Here is a 24,261-nt window from a genome sequence, read left to right on the forward strand (position 1 = left end):
AACATTGGCAGGTTAGATCAGCTCAGAAAACACAACAAAAAATATTGTGCCACTGTTAGAGCTCATTAACTAATAGTTGTCCTGATGTCGTAAATATGTATCCGAGAAGCTTATGAATAAAAGCACATAAAAATAAATAATGGACCCTGTTAACTCAATAAGTAAGTGTTCACTAATCAGTACGTATTAGCTGATTTGTCGAATATGAACAGAAACAATATTACTATTGTTTTCTATCACTACTGAAATGGTCTCAAGAATATTTACGAAATGGATATTATACCTTTAAGAATGTAATTAATGTGGGAAAGGTTCATATTAAGTAATATATGTGGGATTTGCTTAATATCAATTTTCCAATTTCTTCTAAATTTGATTTTAAAATAGGCGTATTATTAATATTTAAATTTTTAATATCAATTAATTGTTGAAACGATTTGAATTTGGAAAGTTTCCACTCAAAATAAGAATGTTAATCAAATCAAATACAAAATTCAAATGCCTCATCTAGAAATATAGAAAATTGTAACAGCAGAAAATTTAAAATGCAAATGAATTGCAAACGAGTAACATTCACATTTATTTTTAAACGGAGATATTCGTAATAATCAGGTTGTCCGAAGTCGAAATTCGTATTTTTTAATACTGAATCATTGACTGGAGGAACTCATCTTTATGGAATTCGCCTTTATTTTATTTCGGTCTGCATAATTTAGGTTAAAAGTGAATTGGACCGTACAAAATATATGAGATTCCCAGCCAACAATGGAGAAGGTAACTTACAAGTACGGCGGATGTATTAAAACCAGTTCTACTGCAGATATTTTATGCTAAAGTGGCATTGAAAAGATAAATTGTATAATTAATTTTATTTTTATTTGTACGCTATTCTCAAGAGAGGAAATCTAGCAATTTTTTATTACAATTATATTAATGCACCAATAATCAAAATATTAATAAAAATTATATAAACATATGAATTACACAAAAAGAGTAAAATATTAGTAGAAAATGTGTAAATTAACATTAAAAATAGTAATAAAGAGAACCGGATATTTGCCAGAATGATTTTATTCAAATGGCTAATTATTTAAAAGCTTGGTTATTCAGTTAGTTTCGCATTTATTATATTTTACGTGAATAAACTAATAAAGATTTAAGTACGTGAAATACGGAAAATAGGAGAAGTCCTAGTTTACATAAAATATATTTCATTAAGTGTGCGAATAAAAATTATTCTACAATTATAGACGAAAATACACAGTTGGATACATTTTCAAATAGTAATGTTAGATGCAACAACTAGTTATTTAGTTACTTCTTATTTGGTGGTTTAGACTTGGCCTAGTTTAAACAGCGACATAACCAGTTTTAAGTTTACTTCCCTGTGGCTTATTTTAAATTGTAGACGAGTTGTTTATGAGGAAGGGGAAGTATCGGTTTACTCTTATATGGTTCTAATGTCTTGCACTCTTACAAGTTTACTTATAATTAAGAATTTTTTGCTGTAGTTGGTTATTATTATTATTATTGATAAAATAGTTTAATAAATTAATTGTTTATTTACATTAAACGACCAATAATGTTATGTATATTTTTAATTTTGAGCGGCGTACCATAAACCAACTGATGGTAATACGTCTCGTTTAATATATCAGATTGAATTAAAAAATGTAAGATTAATCTAGACCAAAGTTCTATTGCCAAATTTAAATAATATATTCAAGATTTTAAAAGTGATGCAAGAGACGCCTTCGTCATCGCGTTTTCTATTTTCTTCGTGCTAATTAATGAAACTGGTTCAAAATCTGCCACGTTAAAAAAACTATATTAAAACATTTACTTTCAAATTATTGTGTCGAAGAACATATCAGTGTGTTTATTGATTAATTATTAACTAAATTAACCATAATTACTGGATAATAATGATGACAAATATTTATGATTTAATGAATTTTCTAATAAGCAGTTATGATTATATTGTAGGAACACTTTCAAGGTGTGATCATATGATTCAATTTGATTCTGGCGGTTGTTGACCGCATTTCCTCAAGTTATTATTAAATTTATTTTGTGCAATATAACATATATGATAAATTAATCTGAACTACCACATGAAATAAAATATTTTTTTCATTAATTGTTGTAATGTTATCCTATTTACCATTTAGTAAAAATTGACATTAAAAAAACTTATTTATCATATAAACTGAAATACACGTCAATACTTTTGCTTACTTTAATCTAAAACAACAAAAACTTTGAACAAATACCTATTTTATAATAATATTTAATATGGTGAATTTGTTATTTTTGTTTATAAAAATATTAAATTAATTTCTAACGGTGTTTTTTGCGATTATTATACGGTAATTGTGCAAGACATGAAACGTTTATAATAACACAAAATCACTAAACAAAAATGCACATATTTAAAAATGAAAAATATTCACAAAAAAACACTATCATAGTTTAAGCAAATTAATCGATTTTCGAGAATTTAGCAGAAATCGCAGAACCGAATTGATCCACTTACGATCACCGTCTCACGCACACCAATGCCATTGATTTTCCGATGTACAGTACAGCATACAACACAAACTAAAACGAGTTGCGTAACTGCTGAAAGTAACACATCTTTAGGGAGTAGCCCAGAAATAAGAAAGGCTTCGATGGCGTTAACGCCCCTCTTTTCAATCTCAAAGACACTTTTGGTTGTGGGTATAAAAGTGGATGAATTGTCGCAAAATGGCATCAGTTCCCAACTGAGTGTTTAATTCGTATGTGCATCATGAGGACCACCGTAAGTTCTTCGTTCCATTCGATAGTTGGATTGTCTCGAAGTTTCTTACCATTACGTGCATGTGTAACAATAATTGGAATACACCATTCAGTTTCAGTTTCAGCAGTTTTCTTCTTTTGTGAATAATATGTCAATTAAATTGATATTTATTATTATTATTATTTGAATAATTAGTATTAATTTATGTTTTAGGTGTTCCTAGTACTTTTAGGTATCTCCGCCGCCTTGGCCGGGGAAAAGAAGACCACAAAACGTGGTGTCTATGGCGAGTCCCTCGGCTTCGGTGTTGGGAGTGCCGGTCTTGGACATGGTGGCCTTAGCTCTGGCCTGTCTCTCGGACACGGAATTGGTCTAGGATCACTAGGATCTGGATTAGGTGGACACGGACTCGGATCAGGATTGGGAGGCGGTCTCGGCGGAGGATTGGGTGGTGGTCTAGGAGGAGGATTGGGAGTTGGACTCGGTGGAGGATTGGGAGGAGAAATCGATCTGGGAACCAGTGTATCTCGCCACATCACTGTAACCAACAGAGTTGGCATCCCAGTACCACAACCATATCCCGTGCCAGTCGAAAGAAAAATCCCCGTTCCAGTGCCACATCCAGTAGCTGTGCCAGTAGATCGTCCATACCCAGTGCATGTACCAAAACCTTACCCAGTTACTGTTGAGAAGCCAGTTGCAGTACCAGTCGATAAACCAGTGCCATACGCCGTACCAGTACCCGTCAAAGTACCTGTACCGGTTCCATACAAAGTAGCTGTGCCCAGACCAGTGCCAGTACCAATTCACAAACCAGTACCAGTTCACATCCCAACCCCTGTGGTTATCAAAAAGGAAGTACCAGTCCTCGTCAGCTCTGGACACGGATCTTTGGGAGGTAGCATCGGATCCGGCCTTTCCCTTGGTGGTGGTTTAGGACACGGTTCTGGAATCTCATTCGGAGGTGGTTTCGGACATGGTTCAGGAATTTCTTTGGGAGGAGCAATTTCTGGAGGATACGGAGGCGGCCATGGCTGGTGGTAAACGATATTCGCCAGAATTCTGTGATCTACCTATTTTCTCATTTCATCTTGTATAAATATTTCATTTATTCCACACTGAAACTAGTCCAGTTTCATCTGTTGTCAAAGTTTATAATAAAGTTAAATATAAAAATATTACTTATTCGTTTTATTGTAAAGAATTTACAAAACTTTATTTATTTATATATTTAATTGAGAATTAATAATTAAAATATTAATTTGAGAGGTATTTATAATATATTTTTTTAAATTATCAATTCAAATTAATTAAAATGTTTGCAATTTGTGCAATTTGGCTCAAATCTTTTACAACTACAATATATAAAACGTCGACTGAAATCATTTTCCAATATGTGTGGCCTTAACATTTTGCTAATCGGTCTGTGTCTGTGAAATATAATAATTTATTTTAGGATCACATCACAAAAAATAAAATATATGCTAATCCATTTTGCATTTTTATGAGATAAACACACATTTAAAAATGTAAACAACGAAGGACACGCATAAAATTCGTATTGCAAAATGCTATTTTCAAGTTTCAAAAGTTCTCAATGAATCCTTACTCTGTAATTTTGAATGATGGATGCTATAAAATAAAACCAGATCTATTATATATTGCAAAATATGCAATTTTATAAAACATAATTTTACCGATAGACTTTTTAAATTAGTTCACAGGAGAAAGTGAATGATATTAAGTAATTTATAATTTAAATAATAAAATTAGGTCACTTCCAAATTTAATAAATATTTCATAATTATGTACGATTGTTATTTTCTTCATTTTTTACACACAGTGTACATATTTTTTTAAACATACTGCGTACCTTTCTAAAAAATAGTTAATCGAAAATATTTTCATATAAAACCCAAATTTTCCGCAACATAATAAATTAAGTGTCTCACATATTAAAATTCAACATATTTGGACTTCCCCCACTTTTGAATATTTTAATTAATTTTTGGTATTACGAAACCGGTATAAATAGGACACTGCTAAGATAGGACACAGTATCCTGTTTTGCAATCGAGATGAAAACAACAGTAAGTATATATTAATAGTATATTTATTGGTTTATGTAATTTTTTACTAATTTTGTCGTATATTATTATCATTCTTATTGATTAAATAAATTGTTTTGATAATTAATAATATGTTTCCAGGTAGTAATACTTGCCCTTTGCCTGGGTGTATCCTTGGCCGACACCCAAACGAAAAAAGCCGTTAAACCCAAAGACGTTTCGAAACGTAGCTTCAGTTATGGAGGATACGGCGGCGGATACGGTGGTGGTTACGGTGGCGGTTACGGAGGAGGATACGGCGGCGGTTACGGCGGGGGCTATGGTGGAGGTTATGGATTAGGGGGTGGTTTGAGCAGTAGTACTCTCATCACCCAATCTGTCCCTGTTCCTGTCCCGGTACCAGTTGAGAAACCCGTGGCAGTTCCAGTGGCACAACCAGTGCCAGTTCCAGCACCTTATCCAGTACCAGTTGTTCATAAGGAAGCTGTAGCTGTTCCAGTTTACGTCGGCGGTGGTGGATACGGTGGCGGTTACGGAGGTGGTTACGGAGGAGGTTACGGAGGAGGTTACGGAGGAGGTTACGGAGGTGGTTACGGAGGCGGTTATGGATATGGAGGTGGTTACGGTTCTGGATGGGACTGGGATTAAATTTTAAGTGATAGTTTAGAATAAACAATTAAAAACATGAGTAAGAGTCTTTTTCTATATATCCATTAAAATATCCTATTTGATTTTTTTCCAAAAAAAAGACGTTTACTATTTACATTTAAATTATCTAACTTAATCAGGTGGAAGAAATAATAGAGGATTAAAACCCAACGACTAATAAATTATAATAAAAAGTTAATTATAGAACCATTTCAATAAAAATTTCCCACTAATTAAAAATTCAAATCAACTATCAATTTAAAATCGCGATCTAATCCACTTGCGTCATAGTCAATCCTGTGATTTCCTTATCCAAAAACACCTCACCAGTGATTAATGCATCCACTTTTGCAACCACAAAAAGACTCACAGAGAACGTGATATGATCTTGAAAGGGATTTCGCCACGGTTACGCAAAGATGTCCGTAAACTTTTGCAACAAATTAACATGGACCACATAAAGTGGTATAGTTTTAACTAAATTATCACAGACTCCACCTTTATTACAGAATAGGCTTACTTATATATATATATATATATATATATATATATACGCAAGAAAAAAATTCAAAGCAGTAGTGTTCTTTTCTCTTGACACAACAATATGAAATCCACTGTAAGTTCATTATTTATTACGTGTTTCCAAAAATTATATAGTACCACTTTTTTATAATTAAACTCAATGAATATCAATGTGTACAAATAAATTTCCATTTTAGGTACTTCTATTGGTCCTCGGTATCTCAGCTGCCATTGCAGGTGAAACAACCACCAGAGTGAAACGTGGTTATATTCTCGGCAGTGGAGGGGGATACGGAGGCGGAATTGGAGGAGGATACGGTGGTGGTATCGGATATGGAGGCGGATACGGAGGAGGATATGGTGGTGGCATTGGGGGAGGCTTCGGAGGTGGTTTCGGAGGTGGTTTCGGAGGTGGCCTTGGAGGTGGAATTGGAGGTGGCAGCACTATCATCACCCACAGTGTAGCTGTACCAGTTCCAGTACCTGTAACGAGACATGTACCTGTGCCAGTACCACAACCTGTTGTCGTAGCCAAACCAGTGCCAGTTCCAGTTATTAAGAAAGTAGCTGTTGCTGTACCTGTAGCTGTTGGAGGTGGCGGTTATCGAGGAGGTTTCGGAAGCGGATTCGGGGGTGGATACGGTGGCGGATATGGAGGTGGTTACGGAGGCTGGAGAAGATCTGGATGGTGGTAAACTCTTACCAAACTGTATCATCTACATTTTCATACATCATGTTTTGCACCTGTATGTTTAATATTTAATAAATGTTGATTATACTCGTTACAAATGTGTTTTAATAATAGTTACACAGAGCATCGTAAGTTGCAGATAAATCGTTATGCATCATACAGTTTTTACCACATAAAAGAAAATTATTATCTCAAAAATAACTTGTTTCTTTACGAACATTTTGAGCCCACAGACATTTTGAAAATTATTATAATGCACTTCAATTATCATTCTTTTACAGGGTGACATTGAAATTAGTATCTCAATGAGCAAGATCACAAACTCATCAAGAAAAATACTCAAGTCTTTACGCTGAGATAAGGGTCACTGTAATCCCTAAAATTTTGACGTCATGAAGAAAAAAATCCAATTTAACAAACCTGTCGCAATAAAATAAAATAAAAATGAAAACTACCAGTAAATCGTTCAAGAACTTCTTTCTTCGTATAAAGTTTTACAATACGTCCCTTAAAATTCATTTTTTACACTCATACCTCATATTTCTTCCCTGCAAATCATGGAGCAATATCAGATGAACACGGTGAAAGATTTTATCAGTATATATCAGAAGCAATGCTTGTCCAGTAGAAAATATGGAAAGTAATACAAGTATAAAGTGATATATTAATTAACAACTAGTAAATAAATTGTTTAATAATTTCTAATGTTTTATAATAGATTTATGTAGCTAATAATGTATTAGTTATAAAATATATGTTTTAAATTCGAAAAAAAACCGTCTTATATATTATATTTCTATTCAGGAATATCTAATTTATGATAACTTATGCATAAAATCAGATTTTGCAGACCAATATTATTGTCCCATTTATGGGCAGCAATATGTGACTAAACTTTCATCAGTGACGACAACATTTTTATTTTTAGATTCAACTATTTTAGTATATGTACAAATTTTATTAATAGAAAATTGCAATGTAAAATAGAATTTATTCTATTTTCTAAGAAAATCTAAAGGCTCAAAGCAATGAATAAGACAAAATGTTTCGTTAAGATATAAATGAAGTAGTAAAGAGACATACAAGACACAAAAGATATTCAATCAATCATATTGGAATTGATGTTGATTAAAATTACTTCAATCATAATTGATTGAATTGATAATGATTAATTGAAACTGAGACATTTGGATACATAATTTAAATTGAAAAGTACAAATTTGCCATTATCTGGGAGAAGTCGTGTTACTCTGAAAAAAAAAGAAACAAATTATGTTTCTATATTTTTTAATGGGGATGTTAAATATCAGTTAATATTTAGTATTACCTATATTTAACAAAACATATTTTAATTTATTAATATAGAACTTATAGAATTATTTTAAGGTATATTAAACTTTATAAACATAATTTTATAAATTATGATGTTAACACCATAAAATAAATAAAAAAATGATCTTATACCAAAAATATATATAAAATCTATTACATAAAACTTGCCAAATTGCTAATATATTGCACAGATATATACATTGACATTTGGTGCACCCTAATCCCCTCTAATATTCTGCATAATTTCCCTAATCGAGTCTCACTATAAATTGATCTGCACAAAAAATGTGAAATCAGTATCATCCTCCTTCAGATTCAGTCTCTCGTCATGAAGTCTGCAGTAAGTTTTACAATATAATTATTATATAACTGTAGTCTGGTCAAACTCATTTGAATATTAGTAATTATATTAAACTATAGACTCGCAGGTTTCACCACCGCTATTATTATAATTATTATTATTCTAGTTACACTATTACAATGCTTAAATCAAAACTTTTAATTCGTATTTCAAATTTCATTGTTTTATGAACAACGCAATTGAGCAATTTTGCCAACGACTCCAGATATATTTTAATTACGTCGTAGGTCCTTTTGGTCATCCTCGGTGTGTCCGCCGTTCTTGCCGGTGAAAACAAAGTAATCGTGAAGCGCGGCATTGGACACGGAGGCGGCTTTGGAGGTGGATTCGGTGGCGGTTACGGAGGCGGATTCGGTGGAGGTTATGGAGGCGGATTCGGAGGTGGATTCGGAGGCGGATTTGGAGGTGGTAAGGATGTTTTCACAATACTTTTTCGACTACATTGTTAACTAATGCATTTTTCAAGGATTTGGAGGCGGTCTGGGTGGTGGTAGCACAATTATCACCAAAACTGTTCCAGTACCCGTTCCAGTACCTCACCCGGTAGTTGTAGCCAAACCAGTGCCAGTACCAGTTATAAAGAAAGTTGGAATTCCAATTGCCGTTGGAGGAGGATATGGAGGTGGTTATGGAGGTGGTTTCGGCGGCGGTTTCGGCGGAGGCTTCGGAGGAGGTTACGGCGGCTGGAGAGCTGGTTGGTGGTAAATGCCACTCACCTACAATATTGATTTGTTACTTGTTTATATATTTTTTGTAATAAATTTTTTAGAAATTAGAAAAAGTTTAATTATGCCTTATTCATATCCATTAAGATACTCAATAAAACAAGTTTTCAACCTGTAAATGCAAAAATTATTAGATAATTACTTCCTAAAAAGCGTGGAAGGGACAATAAAATGAGATACGATTTCATGACGACTGATGGAGTTGGACAATTGTACATTTATGTTAACTTTTGAGCAACATATGATAACTCATTTAAAAAGCATTTTTGATGGAGCGGACTTTCAGTGTTGTGATCAATAGTTGGTGTGAAGAAAAACAAATAAGAGATAAGAGATAAAATAATAGAATGACCCATCCAGTCCCAATATACTGGTACTCAAGGGCGTTCTGGAAAAAGAATATTAAATTAATATCTTATTTCAGTACTAATCAAAATTGTCATTAGTTTTATGTTATAACTATTGTATACAGAACGATTTAACGTATGCCAAAGAAGGTATTTAGTATTTTCGTTTCTGGTGGTACTCTCGTTCTGGCATGAATTAAGGAGAACCTTAATTTAATTAAATATATATAATGTATTTAACGTGTAAAGACAATACAAAATTATTCGTATGAAAATATTAAAAGTTACTAATGGCGACAGAACTGATTATGAAAACCAACTATTTGAGTGATGTTTGAAATAAATCGGATGAAAAAATAACATAATCGGATAATTAAATAAATCGGTAGTCGGTTACTGACAAAATTAAGAATATGACCATACACATAAAGCAAATGAGTCAATTTCATTTTTGCTAATTTTCCTATTGGTGTGCTATTAAAATTCAATATTTATTCTCTTACAAAGAGAAATACTTTCAAATTTCACATGAGTTTATAAAATTAAAAATTATTCTTTTTGTAAACGAACTAATATCATACATTAATTCCATTCCATTAAATTAAATTAATCAGTAATAATTACATTACCTTACACACACAATATTAAATAAATTTTATTCAAGTTTTTATTTGCCATGTAGGCAGCATATTTATACATATAAAATATAATATAATTAAATTAATATAATGTATCAAAAATTCTATCACTAATTTAAAATACTGATATTAAATATTATATAAATTTTGGAAACTGGCTACTAATAACATAACATGCGATTATATGACACTTTTTTATATCCCACCATTTCTTGAAAGAAATCTTTCAATCAACTACAATATAAATAGGGGATCGTTGTCAAAATGAAACAGTGTCTTCTCTCCTTTCTCCTATCACCATGGAATCATCCGTAAGTCACTTCAAAATCAACTTAATATGCAAAATTCTTTTTTATACAATTACGTTATTACTTTGTTTAATTTTTAGGTCTTTCTGCTTCTCCTTAGCATTTCCGCTGTACTCGCTGGTGAGTCTAAAGTAATCACAAAACGAGGTATCGGTCATGGAGGAGTAGGCATCGGTGGTGGTCTTGGAGGAGGTTTCGGCGGCGGTTATGGAGGTGGTTTTGGTGGTGGTAAGTATATATCTTTGTGATATTAAATGTGATAATTAATTTAATTAAATTTGACAGGATTTGGTGGTGGTTTTGGCGGTGGCCTAGGAGGCGGAAATACGGTCATCACAAATTCCGTTCCTGTGGCAGTACCAGTTCCAGTACCTCAGCCAGTCGTCGTTCCAAAACCGGTGCCAGTGGAAGTCGTTAAGAAAGTTCCAGTTCCAGTTGCCGTAGGAGGTGGACACGGAGGTGGATTTGGTGGAGGATTTGGAGGTGGAATCGGCGGAGGACACGGCTTGGGCGGTGGATTTGGAGGCGGCTCCGGAGGTGGCTTCGGAGGAGGCTTCGGAGGTGGCTTCGGAGGTGGCTTCGGAGGTGGCTTCGGAGGTGGCTTCGGAGGTGGCTTCGGAGGTGGCTTCGGAGGTGGAGCCTCCAGCACAATTGTCCACACCGTTCCGGTCCCGGTTAAAGTTCCAGTACCGCATCCTGTCATCGTCTCTAAGCCAGTTCCAGTTCCAGTTGTCAAAAAAATAGCTGTACCAGTGCCAATAAGTACAGGTCACGGAGGATGGAGTGGTGGCTGGTGGTAAATTCACCAGTTTTACCAAAAAAAATTGTTATGTTGCATTTAAAATTGTTATAAATATTTAGTTTTTTAATAATAAAATTTAATAATGATTTTTGCATTTTATTTCAATATATCAAATAAAGATTTAGAAACATTTTTTAACTAGAAGATCAAGAGATCTAGAAGTTTACGTAGAATTACAAAATACATTAATATTTAGGATTAAAAAAACGAAGTTAACCGGTTCACCGAAAATAATGTATCCTGTGTCTTTTAGTAATACATATACTATATCTGAAATTAAATAAATAAAATAATGTCAGTTACATTCACTGACGGAATTGTGTATGACGATTTGTTGCACTATTTAGGATCAGTTACCATTCAATTGTCTTGCAATAATCACATAACATATCCTCATCTCAAAACCTATTTTCCTAATAATTAAATTCTGGTTAAAACGTTTAATTTTTCATTATCCTTTGGACTTGGCAAATATTCCAGAGTCGCCGGGACGACCATTCGAATAAATATTGTATTGAAAACCAATGAACATTGTTATTGTTAGATATATTTAAATATGTTTTATTATATTAAGTATATGATTGATATTGTTATTTATTGTTTAAGGATTCGAGTTAATTAATGTATTATTATTTTTGTCCGTCACTGTTTCAACCATTTTTGTCCAAGACTGTAATACTATTGTAAAAAAAGGTTTCGACTGGTGGTAGGCTTCGCTCTCTTCCGTTCAAGCGTTCGAACCTCGAACTGTTAAGACGTGCGATTGCGAAATCCAAATCTAGGTAGGAATTTTTATATATTTCTTGTTAATAATGCCTCATTTCTACTAATATCTGTGTTTCTTCGATTTGATTCAATGTAGAGTATATTTTCTTAGTTTTAAATCTATCGAAGAATCATCGTCGACATAATGTGTAAAACTTGTACGTGGTTGTTGCTTTTATTACAATTCACTGCCAGATTCTGTTTCCAACATTTCGAAATTTGCAATCATTTTACTGTTATTTTTGTTAATTTAGAAACAATATGATCTCGTAAAATAGTTTTTTTCATGTATAGATTTCTGAAGACCTTAGTGAGAGCAGTGTTTCCGGAGATCTAATATCATGTTAACTTGTTAAGATAGCGTTGCATAATTTGGTTTCATTATTTTAAAGTTATTATGTGAGATCTGCTATTCAGAACTATATCGTTTCTTATTTTTTAACGTACGTTGAACTTTGATAGTTTTTTTATTGAAATATGCATACGGTGTGTATACCCATTTGATATTGTTCATGAGACGTTGTGGCGATAACTCGTTCGGGGATTGTTATTATGTTTATGCTTATTATATGTGGAATGTGTATTAAATGGGGGGACCAGGAGGAAATTGGCTTCAGTATTCAATAGAGTGTCTACATGACGATGTAGAATAACTAAATTCATTTAAATTGATTAATCCTACAAATAATTATTACAAGACACATTACATTGATATATTTATTTTCAACATGGATATTGATAAATAGCAAAAATGTCGATAAATCCTATTTGTAAATGTATTTGTGGACCTCCTTGTTTATACAGTTTTTCGCATTCAGAATGGGGGGGTTACTACATTTTGTAATTATATTTTATCACACACAACAAGGGTTTCTAATCGTTCTAGTTGATCACGAGGCCATTTCTTCGTAACTTTTTTAACTTCAAATGATACCCCGGTTGATACCATTACAAGTGATATATAAAAACACGAAATTGGCATGTATACATAAATCAAGTTATTAGGTATATATTTAATATATCTTTTTGGATTTCATATTAATTAAGCTATTATGCAAAATTTTGCATTTTATAGCGGTATACATATCTAAAATATCGGTTTTTCCAATTAACTTTCTTTTACTGTTTTTTAATATTAGTAAAATTTGTATTATTTACATATGAAACTAATAAAATGTGATTGTAGAATGTCGTGTGTCATTCACCGTGCTTATAATTATCCCACTGTTTTGCTTTTCACTAGAATCGTTATCTATATAATTTGGGATCAAAGAATCACCAAAACTAATACACTACCATATATTCAGTCGCTCACTATGAAAGCAACAGTAAGTGTCTGCATAAAATTTAATATTTATTTATTATCATTATATTTATAGGTTTTTTTAGTAATTATCACTGTTTCAACCGCCTTAACAGAAAAATATTCATATCTTGTAAAACGTGAGGCAAATTATTTCCCACCAAATGGACGCGTGGGAGAATGTGGAGCAGTTGAAGGAGCAAGATTTAGTAATGCTCTTGTGGGACAAACATTAGACATTAAAGATGGCCTCAATCTGCCTATTCCAGTACCAGAACCTCTTCTAACACCTCCACTTCCACCCAATAAAGGATCTTTCGTTGATTTAAATTTAAGTCCAGTTTCCAAACATAGTGAAGGGCTTTTAGGAGGATTTCAAGAAAACCATAATCAATTCGATGTGCACGAAGATCAAAATTTATTAACAGGCCGTGTGATTCGGGAGCAAATTCCCGATCCTGTAAATAACGTTGTGCCAGTTCCAGTGCCACATCCAGTTGTAATACCCAAACTTATACCAGTTCCAATTCCCAACCTCCATGAAAATGAAGGTATAGACCCAGTTTTTATATCTACACATTTACCCAATCACCAAATAAAAAGTGTTGGATATGGACATGGTAATAGAGAAGGGTTACCACACCATCATGTGCAACTTCCTGATATTAAAGCTGAATTAGTACCAGTGAATTATCCGATTGTAGTACCGAAATATATACCTGTTGAAATTATTGAAAAAGTTCCTGTTCCCGTTTATGTTCCAGGTGGCCACTTAAAAAGTTTTGGAACTTGGAGAGGCAAAGTCTGATTATAATTTTAAATTTCTTTATTGTTGATGACTAAGTTTGTATTTATTTAATCCAATAAAAACTATTACAAAATTACATCTTTTTTATAACTTGCAATTGTTGTTGTATTGATTGAACGAATGAATAAAATATTTATAAAAGATCTTGAGTTGTTGAAAAAATAGAAGTAGAATTGTGTTAATAATATGTTTTACAGAGATTTCCATTTTTTTTTCAAACAAAATTTATGTGTTTTACATGTATAATTTAAATAACTACTGTCGCTAAATTTTATTTATTTCTTATAATTTTTTATTTTCATTTACAATATTGATATTTAATTTATTTGTTTAAAATAAATATCAATAATAAATAAATTAAATAATAGTAATTACAAAATTATATAACATGAAAACCTAATGTATACATTTTTTTAATATGTTACACTCGAGGCTATTTAATTTTTGTATGCAACAACATTTAAAGAATACCATTTATAGAAACAGATTACAAATGGTGAGTGAGTTATAAGTTACAATAAAAAATAATGTTCAAAGAAACAATAAATGAAAAACAAGAGTGATGATCTTTTTTGAACAAACCAAAGATGTATTTTTGAATTCATAGATGCAAATTCTGATTTCGTCTTTTTACAACGAAATGTATGCTATAATGTTAATAACTATTCTTATTTTATTGTTTTAATTTTAATCTACAAAAATAAATTAATGGCAAAATTGTTCATAAAATAAAGTTTTAAAAAAGTAACTGAGTGTTGTGAATCATGACTGTTAACTATTTATTTAACAGCATGAAAGTAAATACAATTAATAATTATTATTAAATAGAACATTACATACTGATAACATTTAAGTAATTGTCGTATATCGTTAAATTTCAACTCATAGGCACGAACAATTTCCAATCACTCGATCTTTTTTATTATATTTGTTCATAACATTTAAAATGTTTTAATATGTACTATTTTACGTTTCGTAAATACTTGGTTTTGTTATGAAAATAGTTTATTTTATTTCTTGTATGTAATATTTTAAATATTTTTAAAATATATTACAATAGCTCAAGTACTAATTTAAAATATTTTTAAAATAATTCAAAATAATATTAATTAAGATTATTTTAATATTTAATTTAATTACTTAATCGCTTTAAATATTGTAATTGTTTTAACAATTTCAACAAAACACAAAAAATATTCTCTGAATAACTAAAGCTAAAATTAGTTAATAATTTGGTGTATTTCAATCCTTACAGTCCTGTTTATAGTATAGAATGTTATTCTGTAATTTCGATACACTTCTGACAGTGTCAATACTTATACTAATTCAGTTTTTGAACCAAAACGATACACGGTAACAGAATGTGACGCTTCGGAAAGTGGCAGACCACTTATGCATCCGATAGTAAGTACATGAAATCTTATTTACCGTAATAAATGTCGAGTAATGTAGAAAAGAATTTACGATTTACTATATATAGTTTTTGATAGTTTCTTTGATTTTGATGTATTTTCCACTAAAATATAATTTAAAATAAAATTTTGAGGTGTCCCATCTAAAATGAGATTCAAAGTGCACGTGTAACTTTCATATATATTTTTTCAAAAACTATAATGTGGAATTAGCGTGCATAATTAATAAGTGAATTTTTGATAAAAGTAAAAGTAAATCAATACTATCTTGTGATACATTCACTGTGCACTATGAGAAAATTCCCCTCTACTTCGCTTATATCTTCTTCAGAAAAAACTATGTATAAATTGATGGATCGATTTACAGAAAATTAGTCTTCTCTCAATCATTCGATCACAATGGGATTCACAGTGAGCGTACTGAATTTATATGAATTAAATTCAATTAGTTAATATCACTTTTTTACAGATTCTTTTACTTATCTTCGGTATTTCATCAGCTTTTGCTGGAGTAGACAGGAAAGTCGTAAAACGTGGCATTGATCACGGTGTGGAACTCGGTGGTGGAATTCCATTAGACCACGGTCATGGGGGAGGCATTGCACTTGAGGGACCTCCAATCGACGTCCATGCTGGACCTGGACACATTGAACTCGCAGAGCACGGAGCAGGTTTTGGAGGGGGATTTGGTGGAGGATATGGTGGCGTAATCGGAGGTAGTAATACAGTCGTCAGCCAACATATTCCGTATCCGATACCGATCCCGGTTGAAAAGACCGTTGCTGTACCTGTGCCTCATCCAATTGTTATTCCCAAAATTATTAAAGTGCCTGTCTTTAAGAAAATTCCGGTACCAGTTGCTGTTGGAGGTTTTCATGGAGGATTTGGACATGGAGGAGGATTCGGACATGCCGTTGAATTCGTGCATGGAGGAGGATTTGGACATGCAGGAGGATTTGGTCACGGACATGGTGGTCATGTTCACGTACATGTACATGGTCATGGACATGGACATGGGCATGGACATGGACATGGGCATGGACATGGCCATGGGTATCCAACCAAACCTTTTGTAATTGCTAGAGGTGGTTTCTGGACCAAGGATTGGTGATGAATCCGACAATTCTTTTGTTGATTAGTTTTAATATTGTTATATTGTTGTTTTTTTAAGTTAATTAAATTTTTAAGAAAATATTTTGTTGTATTTATTTTAAAATTTTAATCAAATAATAACTAATAAATATGTATAAAAAATGTTCAACCAAAAAATAATCATATAAATAATTAATCGAATAGGGAGCTGAGAAACATTTGTAATAATATATTATTTGTATTTTTTATTATTAATTGCTAGTTGTTAAAAGTATTTCACTTTGTGGTTTTCTTCCTTTTCATATTTTCTATTGGAATTTCGCGATGAATTGATGAGCAAAAATCGATAAGCATTGTTTCTAACCATTTCCCATCATTTTTTTTTTGTTTCCATGAAAATTATGACAAACTTCAACAAAAAGGACCTTCAGAGATTCCTTCTTTCAATTTCGCGTCACTGATTCGGTTTTAAAATATTGTTGGTTTTAAAAATGTGGTTTGATTTTAAGATCTAGTTTTATATACACTAATAGAATATTTATATATATACATACATAATTGAGAAAAATGAGAAGCAGAATTCAGCATGTTTAAATCCTTATATTTGTCATCATTTTTATTTAAAGGATAATTTTGTTGCAGACCGGAGTAAATATGCAATGTCAAAATCAAATATTTGATTAATATCTAATAAATATATTTGTCACGTTTTTTATCCATTTCCATCCATTTCATCCATATGACTTACAATAAGGCACAAGAAGTTTGAACCAACCGGCAATAGGTAATAACGAGGTAATGTCTCCAGTTATTCCAAATCAAGACTTCTGGAGCGGTACTGAGCCCCAGGACCACGACAAGGTGGATCCATCCTGCACCCTCTTGCATTTCACATATTTAATATAAGAACGTATGAATTAGTATTAGTATTCTTTAACAGGTCACAGTTTTAATAACAAAAAATGCAAATGAATAACATTTTTTTAAATATTTAATTTAAGCGCAGATTAGAATTAATAGCAATCATAAGAAACATTACATTTTCATGATTCTGTTAATGCTAATTTTTATTATATCTAATCAAAATTAATAGAGAGGGAAAGAAATTTAATCAAGAATGAATTAATTAATATTTTTTGCATACATAACTTACTAAGAAAAACATTAATAAAATACCCCACTTTCTGATAGGTTTCGCCAAAAATGTCTTTAATTAATTATTTAGAAATTTCAAATTAGTCTTCTTTTGTAACTCTACGAAAGTGCAGCTAAAACTAAGGAGTCGCTGTATATTCGAACTAACTAACTAATTAACTAAGTAGTACGTATGTATCGATTTTGAAGAATATATTGGATATGTGAATCAGGAGAACATAAATTCAGAGAATGATGTTAACAATGGTTCGTTCTTCTTTTTTTATTTCCAAGAAGATAAATAAATACGTTAGACTTTTTGAAGATAATACTACCAGGATATCAGGAAATTTATAAGGTAAGAAGAAGAAAAATGTTTCATTAAAACTAATTTCAAAATAACCGACAACGTATTTACCAAAATAATAATTAAATTTTCAAAATTGATTTTGAAGAAGTTTCATTAGTCAGTTTCAAGCAAACTTCATTAGGAGAACATGTGTGCTTCGAGGTGCCAGAACAGGTTAAAATCAAAATAAATTAATTTAAAATATTAATTTTAATTCTAGAAAATATGTACCTAATCCTTCATTCATTACTGATTAGATTGATTGTTGAATTGTAAATATATTCGCAATTAACTGAGCATTTTACAATCTGTTTATTTTTTTGGAATACTCATTTTGCAATCTATTGAATGTTAATTTTCATTTTGAAAAGTTTATTAAATCACATAATTTATTTCAATAGAATGGCACAACTTAGTACCCGTTTATGTAGTACATATATGTATCGTTGAAACCGCAGAAGCAGAAGACATAAGAACAGTTGTTGACCACTCCCATACTGCTTGTAACCGATGAACGCGGCCTACATGGATAACGATGCCGCGGCATTTCCGTCACGGTGTGTCCGACCACTTCAGTACCGCACCGTGTGGAACCGCCCATTTACCGTTATCAACGCCACTCTAGATAACGGTACGGAACTTGTCTACTAGATCCACACGCCCGACCACTTTCCTGATCGCCTGCTACAAATTTACAACGTTTATGTTATAAAGGACCCAGTGCGTTGTTTAAACAATCAAGACGAATATCGATTTAAATAAACCATTAAGGCCGGGTGCGACATTAAATTTTAAGTGAGCGTCGTTCAGTTTTTGTACACATCTACCGATTACTAACTACTATTAGGTTTATTGTAATATTATTATGTATAGTAGTACCGTGAAATTGTTTGTTTGACCAAGTCGAAGAATTGCGTTATTAATGTTAGTCACTCTTCTCGCACAGTTCTCTGTTCGGAATTTTTATGGTAAAACGATGTGTGCTTATAATGTATTTGTTAATATACACATTACAAACATTATTCTCACGGACGATTTTATATAAAAAACGAAACAAATCAGAGTAAAAATTTTTGCAGTGTAATTTCATGTATCCATTTGTTTAAACATTTGTATTTCTCGCCGTATTCCTGTTATCCTAATACAATTTTACAACATTTAAACTTTAAAGTATGTAAATAAATTTAAATGTCTCTCTCGTTCATACTACTTGAAAGAATAAAAACTAGGTTTGGTTTAAAATATTGCTAAATTAGATTGTAATAATAATTACAATAATTCTCTTCCTTTTGAATGGTAATCAATTATCTATTAATGCAGCAATGTTGGTAGTTTATTGTTGGATATTATTAGTATACATCCGTTTTAAATTACTATTATATGAGTAAGTATTGTAGAATAAATTTAAATTTATTTTATAAACATTTTAAATATAACAAATATGCTAGGTATTAATTCGTTAAGTCATATTTTTAAACTTCAGACGAATATAAATACAAATATGATACGATTCAAACGTTAATAATATTACTTGCACATTTTAATTGTCAAATCTTTTGTTGCATTATGCAATCTTACGCACCTGACTATAGAAAATCTATGTAAAATACGAATTTGAAACTTTATTAATAGACTAAATATGCAAATCAAGTGAAATTACTAAATTCCGCATGTATTATGAAAAATAGTTGTAGTAGTACTTGGTAGCATAAATCATTTATTTATAATAAGAAAAATATTTATTAAACAATGTTTTTATATCATGCCCGCTAGAATATCAAATTGAAATTAACAATCACTTTTAGATCATTTATAATATTTAACAAATATCAAAACAAATGAGATAATACTGTTACATAAAGCACCGGGTACACTTCCGTGTCTTCGAAATCGTCAGATTGACAAAATCCAATTTGAATATTAAATTTATGAACTTTTCTACTGAAATGTTTTATCATAATAGAAAGTGGCCTATGGCCTATAGTAATTTAGGCCCATAACAGAAATGATTTTGGTATAAAAAGTCCCGAGTGACAATTTCAAACAGTCAGTCTTCTGTTCTCATCCCAGGATAACATACGCATAGTAACATGAAGACAACTGTAAGTGTGTTCGTTGATTGTTTGTGATTACCATAGTTAGTGCCAGTGTTTAGTGTTAGTATAGATTTGTAATTGTCAAATATTTACTTTCAGGTGTTCATAGCCTTGGTATGCATCTCAGCCGCCTTCGCCGGTGATAAAAAGGTCGTTAAGCGCGGCTTGTTAGGCGGAGGTTTGGGAGGTGCAGGCTTTCACAGTCACGGCCCATCTTTTGGCGGCGGATTCGGCGGCGGTCTCGGTGGTCTCGGCAGTCTCGGTGGTCACGCCATCGAAGAAATCCCAGCACCAGATTTAAGCGCCGGAATCGCTGGTCCAGGACTTGGCAGTCTTCCATTGGGTCCCGGTCCTGAAATTCTCGATGGACCAAATGTAGAAGTTGGTCCTGCTATTGCTGGACCAGCGTTGCCTGCCCCAGGTCCAATCATTGAAGGTCCAGCTCTATCTGCTCCAGGCCCAATCATTGAAGGACCAGCTCTATCTGGACCAGGTCCTGTCATTGAAGGTCCTGTTGCGGCTGGCCCAGGTTCGATCATCAGTGGTGGAATCGGTGGCGGTATTGGAGGAGGCTTCGGCGGTGGATTTGGCGGAGGAATTGGCGGTGGCATTGGAGGTGGAATCGGCGGAGGAATCGGCGGAGGAATCGGCGGTGGAATCGGTGGTGGAATTGGCGGTGGAATTGGCGGTGGAGTCGGCGGAGGCCTTGGATTGGGACTTGGAGGATTCGGCTCCGGCCCAATCATTGGTGCCGGTCCCACTCTTTTAGACCGTAGAGTCGTTGGTCATGTCCACCTTGGTACAGCCGTTCAAAGACATATCGACGTTGTTGAGAAATATGGTGTTAAAGTAGCTCAACCTTATCCAGTCCCAGTCGAAAGAAGAGTTCCTGTTCAAGTTCCACACCCAGTAGATGTACCAGTAGAACGCCCGTACCCTGTCCATGTTAACGTCCCAGTACCAGTACATGTAGTTAAACACGTCCCTGTACATGTCCCAGTAGAAAAACCCTACCCAGTCTGGGTTAAAGTTAAGGTACCAGTCCCTGTTCCATACAAGGTTATCCACGAAAACAAAGTACCTGTCAAAATTGTGAAACCAGTACCGGTTCCAGTCCCATCTCCAGTGATTGTCAAGAAGAAAGTTCCGGTTGCCATCCACGCTCATCTGGTACCATTAGACCCTCATCTTCACGGTCACGATTTGCATGAACCCCATTTCCATGATCACCATCATTATTAAAACATAAAATTTCATTCTATGCTTCATATTCACGATTTGTTTGTTATTCATCTTTGTTGACTAGTCATTGTTATCTTGTTTATATATATTTCAATAAACGAGTTTTACTTTTTATTTGTTACTTTTATTTTTCTATAACAGACAACACATGAACCTTTTAGCATGTAAAATAGTCTAATATTCCAAAAAATTAGCATTTTTCGAACACACATGTTACGAACACACATTTCTGCCTTTTTGTAACAAGGGAATATTTTCTTGGTCTGTCTTTTACCTTTGACATAGTGGTATTCGAGTGAAAGTCAGAAATGTATAAATTATACAAATGACTCAAACAACTCGCTGACCACTGATAAATTCGTTGTGAAAAATGTCTCGGAGTTAATTTATGTCATGGGAATCGCCACAAAAACTTTCATCTAGACGCTTATCTCGATTTATGGTTTTGTACCATAAGAAATAAATGTATATATTGAGATGGAATTATAATTAATAATACTGTTCAAATGATTTTATAACACATAATGTTCTATAAAAAAATTTTGTTTGAACAAATACGAACAAATTTTATTTCTTTTAATAATGATAAAATTAGATAAACATAAAATAAAACTGTTTATGTATAAAATCAATGACAATTTTTCACCTATATACTTGTACTGTTCAAAATGAAAATTACACGTTAGCACATTGAGTTAAAATGTTGTGCGAGTTGAAGTAAAATACTTATTGAAGTCAAGAGCCATCTTAATCCACCACAGGAAAGTTTGAATCAGATTATGAAGAAATCGCTTTCGATAAATACACTAAGAGAATTGTATAGATTTTTATATATATTTATAAATGTCGCATGGTCGAATATTAAATTTAGATATCTATAATATCATATTAAATTTCTACTACTTTCATATTAATTTTAGAATATCGTAGCAGATGTCTCTGATTTATAATAGGGTTTTGATTGCTCAAAAGTGCGTCATATACTTCATAATTAGTAGACTAATTTAATAATTTAATAGATCATCCCCCATCTATTTACACAGGATTGCACTGGGTAAATAGAAAACAAACCAACATAAAATGTATTAGTAAAAATATTAAATATAATAATAATATAATGTTATTTTTTGAATTTCGTCATATATATATGATAGATTAGCGACTGTTAATCTGTCTTTTTAGTTTGATTAAAACACTAAATTCACAATAATACTCTTTATTACAACAAACGTAGTTTAACCCTCGACATCTAAAGCTTGACTGCCTGGTTCTTTCTTAAGAACTGCCCCGATTATTAAATGTAAACAAATACTTCAGATTTGCTTATAAAACAAAACTAGTCTAAATAGATCTGAGCACGTCGCATCGGTCCATCGGTGAAGGTGATGACGTAAGCTAACATATATTATAGATTTGGGGGCTCTTAAGAGAGGAGTGTCTTCCTTCTCCAAATTGATCTTGATTCTAAATATATATATAAAATTTGAAATTTCAATACTCATATTTCACAATTTATTAATTAGACAAACAAAAATTCTTTATATATATATATATATATATATATATATATATATTCCATAACTAAAATAAATTATATCGATTGTTTTTAAATATTATCATTGAGTTTATTCGCAATATGAGTATACTGCTTTGTAACTTTCACAATAACTCTAACAATTATTTATTTTAAACACATTTTATTAATTAGACAAACAAAACGAATATATATATATATATATATATATATATATATATATATATATATATATATATATACATATACACATATACACATATACACATATAACTAAAACAAATTATTTTGATTGTTTTTAAATACTATCATTGAGTTTATTCGCAATATGAGAATACTGCTTTGTAACTTTGTAATTTCGATCAAACGGTTTAAAAATCCAAGTAGTGAAATAAAGAGCTCAACTGTAATTACGAAGTATTTTCCTGGATACTGTTAGTTTTCCATGTTTTCATTCTCATTTTTTATTGAAGCCATTTTGACATTTAATAATACACTATGATGAACAACCACTGAGCCCACTCAGTCTTTTAGTAACATTGAATCCTGCCGGTTGAAAGTTATCTATTAACATGGGTATGTTGATGGAGTTATAAATTTATTTACAAAAAATAATTTAGATCTCTTTTAGGAATAATGTCAGCAGTTATTTCGGTGATTATACTGGTTGAAATCAATTTTCAAATGGAAATCACCACCCATCAGTGCTTATTCATCTTCAAAATACAATGGATAGATACGACGTGCGAAAATATTTATAGTGCTATGTTTAAACTCTACTTGATTTGCAAATTAATTTTGTTGTACAAGAAGGGTTTTCTGAATTATGTTTGTGTAACAGTTATTCTGACTACTTTATTTATAACACATCCAGTGTCATTTTTAAAAAATGATAATGTGTTACAAATCAATACTGATAAATTAATATAATTATTCAATAAAAAATTTGTTTTTTATTTCTATTTCACAAAAATATAAAATGTTAAATATATTCAGTCAAATAAAATTCATTTAAAAAAAATGATGCTTGAATAACTAATTATGAGAAATGAAATGGAATAAATATTTCATTCATCACATTCTATCTCTGGTTTGACAAGAATATTTTTTTAAAAACACAAAACAGTTTATAAACTGAATCAAAAATTTAATTGTCATATCAGCACACAATATTAATATATTAATCAAATACATATATTAATCAAATATATAAAAATATATAAATATTATATATTTATCAGTAAATTTGATCCCAATGTTATTGACTATTGTTTGCTAAAATATTTTAATTTTAAGTTGTA

The 24,261-nt window shown here is 31.9% G+C and overlaps 6 protein-coding genes across 7 annotated transcripts; all 6 read left to right on the plus strand.

The window, feature by feature from the left end:
- Window positions 1-2,719: 2,719 nt before the first annotated feature.
- Window positions 2,720-3,963, plus strand: LOC109608914 (uncharacterized). Of its 2 annotated transcripts, XM_020025473.2 has the most exons (3): window positions 2,720-2,803; window positions 2,996-3,710; window positions 3,747-3,963. In XM_020025473.2, exons 1-3 carry the CDS (start codon window positions 2,783-2,785, stop codon window positions 3,824-3,826), a joined length of 816 nt encoding a protein of 271 aa, XP_019881032.2. In that variant the 5' UTR covers window positions 2,720-2,782; the 3' UTR covers window positions 3,827-3,963. The 2 variants fall into 2 exon arrangements, with proteins under 2 accessions (XP_019881032.2, XP_019881031.2); XM_020025472.2 differs by having other exon boundaries at window positions 2,996-3,963.
- Window positions 3,964-4,840: 877 nt separating this feature from the next.
- On the plus strand, window positions 4,841-6,780 carry LOC109608939 (uncharacterized). Its single transcript, XM_020025501.2, has 4 exons — window positions 4,841-4,872; window positions 4,993-5,476; window positions 5,791-5,876; window positions 6,219-6,780. Exons 1-4 carry the CDS (start codon window positions 4,861-4,863, stop codon window positions 6,714-6,716), a joined length of 1,080 nt encoding a protein of 359 aa, XP_019881060.2. The 5' UTR covers window positions 4,841-4,860; the 3' UTR covers window positions 6,717-6,780.
- A 1,565-nt stretch (window positions 6,781-8,345) lies between these two features.
- On the plus strand, window positions 8,346-9,230 carry LOC109608941 (holotricin-3-like). The gene is made up of 3 exons (XM_020025503.2): window positions 8,346-8,384; window positions 8,633-8,813; window positions 8,872-9,230. Exons 1-3 carry the CDS (start codon window positions 8,373-8,375, stop codon window positions 9,108-9,110), a joined length of 432 nt encoding a protein of 143 aa, XP_019881062.2. The 5' UTR covers window positions 8,346-8,372; the 3' UTR covers window positions 9,111-9,230.
- Window positions 9,231-10,391: 1,161 nt separating this feature from the next.
- Window positions 10,392-11,311, plus strand: LOC109608929 (uncharacterized). Its single transcript, XM_049970154.1, has 3 exons — window positions 10,392-10,426; window positions 10,504-10,651; window positions 10,709-11,311. Exons 1-3 carry the CDS (start codon window positions 10,415-10,417, stop codon window positions 11,221-11,223), a joined length of 675 nt encoding a protein of 224 aa, XP_049826111.1. The 5' UTR covers window positions 10,392-10,414; the 3' UTR covers window positions 11,224-11,311.
- A 627-nt stretch (window positions 11,312-11,938) lies between these two features.
- Window positions 11,939-14,177, plus strand: LOC109608912 (uncharacterized). The gene is made up of 3 exons (XM_020025469.2): window positions 11,939-12,007; window positions 13,234-13,318; window positions 13,370-14,177. The coding sequence occupies exons 2-3, from the start codon at window positions 13,307-13,309 to the stop codon at window positions 14,099-14,101; spliced, it is 744 nt and encodes a 247-aa protein (XP_019881028.2). The 5' UTR covers window positions 11,939-12,007; window positions 13,234-13,306; the 3' UTR covers window positions 14,102-14,177.
- A 1,720-nt stretch (window positions 14,178-15,897) lies between these two features.
- LOC109608931 (uncharacterized) lies at window positions 15,898-21,540 on the plus strand. The gene is made up of 4 exons (XM_020025493.2): window positions 15,898-15,930; window positions 15,983-16,620; window positions 17,232-17,253; window positions 20,284-21,540. The coding sequence occupies exons 1-4, from the start codon at window positions 15,913-15,915 to the stop codon at window positions 21,424-21,426; spliced, it is 1,821 nt and encodes a 606-aa protein (XP_019881052.2). The 5' UTR covers window positions 15,898-15,912; the 3' UTR covers window positions 21,427-21,540.
- Window positions 21,541-24,261: the final 2,721 nt, after the last annotated feature.

This window comes from Aethina tumida, chromosome 7, assembly GCF_024364675.1.
Source record: "Aethina tumida isolate Nest 87 chromosome 7, icAetTumi1.1, whole genome shotgun sequence".
Taxonomy (NCBI): Eukaryota; Metazoa; Arthropoda; class Insecta; order Coleoptera; family Nitidulidae; genus Aethina; species Aethina tumida.